This window comes from Gouania willdenowi, chromosome 18, assembly GCF_900634775.1.
Source record: "Gouania willdenowi chromosome 18, fGouWil2.1, whole genome shotgun sequence".
NCBI classification, from domain to species: Eukaryota; Metazoa; Chordata; class Actinopteri; order Blenniiformes; family Gobiesocidae; genus Gouania; species Gouania willdenowi.
In genome coordinates, this window is record NC_041061.1 from 18,011,475 (window position 1) to 18,018,984 (window position 7,510).

At 38.5% G+C, this 7,510-nt stretch overlaps 1 protein-coding gene across 1 annotated transcript; it reads right to left on the bottom strand.

Moving 5' to 3' along the window:
* Positions 1–517: 517 nt before the first annotated feature.
* LOC114480849 (immunoglobulin kappa light chain-like) lies at positions 518–3,485 on the bottom strand. The gene is made up of 5 exons (XM_028475273.1): positions 3,260–3,485; positions 2,464–3,153; positions 831–956; positions 722–744; positions 518–631 (listed from the first exon to the last, which is right to left on the bottom strand). Exons 1-5 carry the CDS (start codon positions 3,306–3,308, stop codon positions 518–520), a joined length of 1,002 nt encoding a protein of 333 aa, XP_028331074.1. The 5' UTR covers positions 3,309–3,485.
* Between the last annotated feature and the right edge of the window lie 4,025 nt (positions 3,486–7,510).

The following is a 7,510-nucleotide window of genomic DNA, read 5'->3' on the forward strand; positions in this document are numbered from 1 at the left end:
GATGCGGCTGTGTGGTCTGTATTAATGGAGGGATACACGTAACTATAGTGTTGACGTGACACAGAAACATAAAACACACTTAATGCTCCGTCAACTCAAAGTTTAAGTATATTCTGATTATGAACAGCTGCTTGTGGACTGCTTTCTGCTGTAATGTTATGGTCTCTATAAAGAGCTTATTCTGGTTAAATAAGAAGGTTAATCAAGTTATGTGATTACATACAGCCAGAGACCAAGTGTGACTGCACATCCATCTGTACAAGTACTTGTTACGGTGCCAGCACCAACCGTGTATTAGTTGGCTGTTTGTTGGTTGAGATCATACTATATCTAGATCCACACACAAACATAAACACAGTAGTCTATGATCAAAGAAAAGTCTTTATTTGGTGCCATTTTAACTTTGTATGATAAAACTTTTACAACAATAAAATATGAAACAAACTATATATTCTAAAAACCTCTAGGGATGGATATTTTTAGGTATGACTACAAAATGCTTTACATTTGGTTGTTTCTACATCTTTACATGGGAGTAAACACATTCCTTTTGCCTCCGTGTTTGAGATCTGGTGAATGAAGAAACGATCGGAGTTGCATAAGTCAGATTGTCTGAGCTTTGGTTGATTCCCTGTTAACAATAAGAAGATTTCAGATCAGAAAAGTGTTTTCGTCATTTAATGTGAGTTACTGAAAAACATGCTCAGCAGGTAAAACCTACCTCTGTGTCTGGAGCTGGAAGAGCTGGAAAGTTGTGGGAAAGAGAAAATGTTTATCACTAAAATGCCAAACATACAGAATCCAAAGTGAAAGTAGTTTAAGTAGCGTACCTGAGGATCTGCTGCTGTTGGTTTTAAGCATCTTGTACAGTAAAAATATTAAAATTATTGATATAATGGAGGTGACTATCAAAGCTCCACCCAGGCTATATTCCAAGACCGAATACTTAGAACCATCTGCAGAGAGACAGACAGAGGAGGTTCAGTTCTGTGTCACATCAAAGTTTTGGGTCTAAAAACAGTAATCAGGGCTGTGTTAGCATGCTGTTTGTGCGTCTCATGAGATGATTTCTGAGAAAGTCAATGTTTTGGGGAAAGCAAGAAGAACAACTGATGAAATCATCACAATAACATCAAGGTCAAGTCAACTGTTCATTAGTCTGGTAGAGCTGGTTCAGAGGCTCTGGTACCGTCTCCCAGAAGGCAGGAGGCTGAAGAGTCTGTGTGATGGGTGGGTGGGTTCACACACAATGCTGGATGCTTTGCGGGTGTAACAGATATACAGTTAGAGGAATGAAGGAAATACTTCTTTTGCAGGTTTAGTAAATCACATTGAGAGTGCTAATGTGACATATTTTCATTTATTTCCAAAATTTTGGACCTTCCTCCAGAACTTTTAATTGCACATTTATTTGAGGCAAATTAATTTGATGGATTGCTGATGTTATTTTGCTGTTTAGCAGATTGACAGCAATAAGTGTTTGTGCGTGGTGTGAAGTCAATACATTTATGTGTTCAAGCCTTTAGAAACTCAAACTATTGAATTTGAATTTAAAAGGGACATTTTAAAAATTAATAAACAGCCAGAGTTAGCCAAAAGAGACTAGCTTTCATCTGGTGCCCCATTTTAAAGGACCTATATCATATCACTATTTTTAACCTTCCAAAGTCAACTACAGTAACATATGGTAATTATTTAACATTTTGCAAAATACTAATTTATTAAGAAATATTACTTGTTTTCTTTCAACCCGGAAGTTGAAAAGCACGGTTCCTCTGGAGCACCGCCTTTCCCAGTGTGAGTGACGCCCATTTCATGACGTAGCCTGAGAGGCCCAGCGAAGCAGCCGCTCACATGCCTTTGTGAACATACACGCCCACTCTCTCAGAGCTAAAGGCAAAAATCCTGATTACGCGTTGAGGCGACGTGGAACATAAACGCTGTGATTGGTCCGCCTAAACCTCAGTCCTGGTCTTTTCTCATCAACATTGCTGTGTTTCAACTTTTTGTGGAGTGATACGAGAGTTGTTTCTACAGTGGATTGAGTCAAAGGGAGAACCGAGATGGACAAAAGTGCCAGAGTTTTATTTCCTTTCATGGCTGCAGCGCATGAAGCATCACCAAATGTGTTTACTGTGACTTTGTGACCTAAATTTGATAGTAAATTGTGTCGAATTTGTATCCACATGAATATTTGTATCCACCGCAATAAAATCCACAAATGCAACTATGATTTAAAATTTTCCGTGCATACACAATACCTGTAACAGTAGCCTCACCTGATACCAGAACTTCCTCAAATGTAAAATTATATGTACATGAATAATTATGAACAAAGTTGCACAATAAAGTTGCATTTATATTCTGGTGTTTTATTTAAGTCCCTGTGAGAGACTTTAACTATAAATATGTTCTTTATGTAACCAATCATCAAACAGTTTGACCTGTTGCAGCACTTCTTACCTTTGAGCTCCAGTTTGGTTCCATTTCCAAACACGATGCGTCCACACACAGTAACTGCACAGTAGTAGGTTCCAGCATTAGACTGATCCAGGTTGTTCAATGACAGGTTGTAGACACAGGTGTGTGTTTTATTGGTTTTCCTCTCACACTGATCACTGTTGTCACTTTGGGTGTAGATGAGACTTGGATGATGTTCCTCAGCGTTCTTGAACCAGTAAACACTGGGTTCTCCACCACAGCTCCCAGTGGATGCTGTGCACTTTAGAGTCACTGAGTCTCCTGGATGGATTGTCTCAGAGTCTGATTGTTGGACCAAAGCGATAATGAAAGAATTTTGGTCTTTTACAAAAACAGTGGTTCCCTCTGAAAACTCCAAGCTATAACTATGCATAGATTTAGCACAGTAGTAAGTAGCTGAGTCAGAAACTTGGACGTCGTACATTGTTAAGATTAAACTGTATTTTTCATTCTTCAATGTAAAGCGTCTGTCCTTAAACTCATCGTGAAAAGTTCCTTTTCTGTCAAATGAAAAATGGATAGATATGATTTTTGGTTCCTGCCTCAGAGACTGTTTGTACCAGAAGAACGTGGATAATTGATCCTCCTGATATAAACACTGCAGAGTTACACTGTCACCAACATGAACTGAAATCAAACGTCTCTCCTGATGCAGAGACGAGGAAACTTGAGCTGAAACATGGAGAAAAACAAACACACCATCATTCACAGCTAAAGAAAAGTCTGAGTCTCTACAAAGTGAAGAGTATAAAGTTAAAGTGTCAGAAAGAAAACTCACCGATGCTGAGCAAACAGATCAGAGAGAGGACAAAGTGTGCACAAGTCATGGTGCTGGAATTCTGGGGTTGACAGGAACTGAAGCCGCTCTTAAGAACAAGGATTACACTTGATTGGTCGGACTGAAGTGACACTGCACGCCCAACTAAGGAAACATCATCACATGTTCACTGGTAGCTTTGATGTCAGCAGGTTCTGTACATGAGCAGATTCACTGCATCCACTGATACAAGACTTTGATATTCAACATCTGGATGGAAATCACTGTAAATACACATTAGTCACTAAGAAACACACACAGCTGAGGGTGATTGTGTTCATGATTGAATTGGTTCAGTTTTTTCAGTCGCGAATGAAAAACACAATTTTTGATCCACCTTTTAGCCAAACAAGTAAAACATTTAAAAAACATATTTATTGAGGAAAGCCTGATATCTCTCTCTATCTCCCATTGGGTTGTGTCTTTCTAAACTCTATGTAGTTTGAGCTCCTCGTTTAGCAGAAAGTACTGAGACATAATGAAGGTATTAAACATTTTAATCCATTTGATGTTATTTAGTAGATCTATTTTTAGATATTTGAGGGTCTCTTAGAAACAGTGCATGCATATGTACATCCTGTTAAAACCACAACAGCAGCTTTACCTACTGAAAGCAATGAGGTTTTTATTTTTTTTTACCATTTTAGGTTATATTTGTCAAGTTAGTGAAGTGTGTGGTGTCAGAGACTTGGAGGTTAAATGTCTACTTAAAGAACAACTAAACCCCCAAATGTAATTCTGTATGAAATAGTGTTGTTGATTGATCTTAGTCACACTCTTTACATTTTATTTATAGTAATTTGACTTGACATTTTGTTGTAAAAATTGTAAAGTGACTGCCTTCTATGGGTTGTAAGCCAGCTATTACAATCTAAATTTAGTGTTTCACTACAAATAGTAGGTTGTGATACTTCAGTGGTTTGATTTGTCACAAACCAGCACTCTATGCTCTGCGTCTTCTCTCAGCTGTCTATGTAGAGAAGCATTGATGGAACAGCTGCTTGTTGACTGCTTTCTGCTGCTGTGATGGTTATGGCTGTGTGCGTCTATTAAGAGCTGATTCTTGTCTACTTAGAGGGTTCATCGAGTTGTGTTTACGTAAAGCCAGAGACCAAGTGTGACTACATATCCACCAATGTGTCCTGCTACCAGCCTCAACCATGTATTAGTTGTTTGTTGTTCTTCCTGCTCAGTTAGGCTGAGGTAATGTGTCTGATAAACTTAAGGAGGTGGATGAGAACATCTGGTCTCAGGTGTGTGTGTGTGAATGATCATTGTGTGTGAATCCCCATCTGTGTCTGTCACTGTGGGATCCCTGTCTGTCTTTGTGTTTGTCGTTATCTATCTCCAACTCTGTGCATGTGCAGCTCCCAACGCCCATAATCAAAGATTTTTCAGACTTTCACCAGTTGTGGATTCAAACTCCTCTCCTACTTCCAAAGCTGCTCTCTGCAGGTCACCTTTCACAACTCTGTGCATGTGCAGCTCCCAACGCCCCTAATCAAAGATTTTTCACATTTCCTATCAAGACGCACGTCAGCCAATACCTCAGATGTAGGGATTCTGTGAAGAGATTCATGATTTCTGAACTTTAACTCCACAATAAAGTCACGAATATGTATTTTTTCACTCTTAACAGACTTTCACAAGTTGTGGATTCAAACTCCTCTCCTACTTCCAAAACTGCTCTCCACAGGTGACCTTTCACATTTGATGCCTCTTCAGTCAGGGCTTTTATTCCTCTTTCCCGCCAAAGGAACATTAAACACATGTTTTTTTTTGGAATGCAGGAACAGAACATTTTTCCTATAGATTCAATCCCTATCAACTGTTTGAACATTGAATGTGCCATCAATGTTCATAATCTTAGTTTTTTTGTTTATATGAAAAGTTATTAAATCGAGTAACATCATCTTTTATCTTCTAGAAACATTCCTGTTTTATGTATCTAACTAAAAAGCAAGGAACGTGTGTGTGTGAGCGTGGTGTGTGTGGGGCAAATATCTCCCCGACGCGGTGCGAGTTCGACCTGAATCTTAGTCAACGGGTTCCAAATAGCCCGAGTTTGTGTATCTGTTATTTTGGAGTAATTTGGTCATTTCAAAATGTTTAATTTCATTTTATTTCACTTCTGGACGGCCCCGAAATGAAACCTATTCAGCTTTTGACCTCAGAGTGTGAGGGGGTGCTAGTGCACCATCTATATCTATTTCACTGCACAGCTCCTCACCCATGCAAGAGTCACGTGTGCGGCCAGAGCCAATCGCTGCGAACACAGCAAAGCAGACACAGACTGTAAACACACGAGCGTTAGAAAAGAAGATAGTTTAGACTGAAACACGGGAGCTCTCTGAATAGATCATTTGAAACCATCAGCCACTGGTGAGTCTTTTACAGACACGTTTACCAACCCGTTCAATTCTCCATCTGGAAAACTGCAGATTCTTTGTGGTGCCGTGCATGGAAGCTAAGCTCTGACCACTCGGTTCAAAGGTAAAAAAAGATTTTTGCTTTTAAAAAAAGACATCCGAATTGTAGATAATACTTTCATATACTTACTCACTCATGTAGTTTGGAGCTGTACGTTTTGTTTTGTGCTGTTTTGTTACTTTTCTTATTGGCGCTACAATGTCTATGGAGTTTGGTTATCAGCGTCTCAAACATTTCCCGGGAACACACACACAAGGTATTTATTTATTTATAATAAAAATATACTAAATGAGTAAAATAAAACAAACTAAACAATTTTTACACAAAAAGTACACAAATTGACTCCAGAATCACTCTATAATGGCAACCAAAAACACTTACACAAAAAATTTACAAAAAGACAACTGAAAGATAAAAAAACACACACAATGACTCCAAAAAACATGCATTACAGAAAAATACACCAAACAACAAAAACATAAAAATGACTCGATACACAAAACTAAATATTTATATAAAAAAATACACAAAATGACAACAGAATCACACTCCAATGGCAACAAAAAACTATAATTATACAAAAACGCAACAGAAAGATACAAAAATACACATATTGATTACAAAAAACATACATTACAGAAAAATGCATTAAACCAAAAAATATGAAAATGAGTAAAAAAAAAACAACAAACACATTTATCATGTTATTGTCCCATAGAATTAACCCAGTGAAATCGCACACGCTGTAATTAATAATAAGAGAGTTTTGACTACCGTCATTCTCCACACATGCAATTTCCTCCTCATCCCGGACATGCCGAGTATCAGCGCTTGACCTGTTTTTTTTTTTTATCATTTTCTCTCATCATCGCGGCACTCTCAATAGTCCACTTAGGTTCCACACATGCTCTGGTCTAGTGTGAGCTGCTGTGAGCTTCATTATCAACTCTCGTAGCGCCAATTTCTGTCTCATAAACTCCTTTCCTCTCCCTCTGAGCTCTGCCCATTATGGATGATCTCTCATCCAAAGTTGCGCTGCTGCCACCTGCATGTCACCAGTTGGTCAGTACATCATGGTACAAGTTAGATATTCACCGGAGAGCTTTGTCACACTGTCTCCTAGCAACCCCCAAAAACACAATTCACGTTTATAGACGTGAATGACACTCCTCGTTACTAGACCAATTCATGTCTATAGACGTGAATTGCACTCAATGAGTAAATAGTATGAGAAAAGTCAAATATTTTAAGATTGAGGAAATCATTTCGTCTGTGCTTTGTGAAACCCCTGGAGTCCATGATTTTTCCTGTTTTTTTTAGTTTCAGTTTTTGCTCATCAGAACACAGAGCAAAACTCAGCTGACAGAGATGAGCAAAGTTTGATTTAAGCATTTGTTATTTGAGGTTGGACTTTGTGCCAGGAAATGTGAAGAGGCAACGAGGGCTCCGGCCACAGGAGAAGACGAGGTCAAATGACATAATAAGGATTACACCACTGTTCTTAAAGATAAGGTGAGATGCAGTTACATTGAGGAAAATCTGAAAGAATAACCACTTTTCAACCATTTAATGAGGATTGACTGGCAATGATTCTTGAGGGAGGTATTTTGGGAAAGAACTTCCAACAGGAGGCTTCATGACTAACACAGTATGATTATTCCTCTGGCTGGGAATGCCTGGTAAATTTGTTGTGGTTCTTTTTCAGTGGGTTTATGTTGATTTAGATCTTGAGTTAATATTTAGTCAGTCTGTTGATCTGTCTTTCTCTGTCTGTGAGTCAGA

What these genes read in the sequence shown, in the direction of transcription:
- LOC114480849 (XM_028475273.1), bottom strand. Translation starts at nt 3,308, where the DNA reads ATGACTTGTGCACACTTTGTCCTCTCTCTGATCTGTTTGCTCAGCATC. An exon ending in GATCTGTTTGCTCAGCATCG is followed by an intron (nt 3,154 to 3,259) that starts GTGAGTTTTCTT and finishes TCCATGTTTCAG; the next exon opens with CTCAAGTTTCCTCGTCTCTG. An exon ending in CAACAGCAGCAGATCCTCAG is followed by an intron (nt 745 to 830) that starts GTACGCTACTTA and finishes ACAACTTTCCAG; the next exon opens with CTCTTCCAGCTCCAGACACA.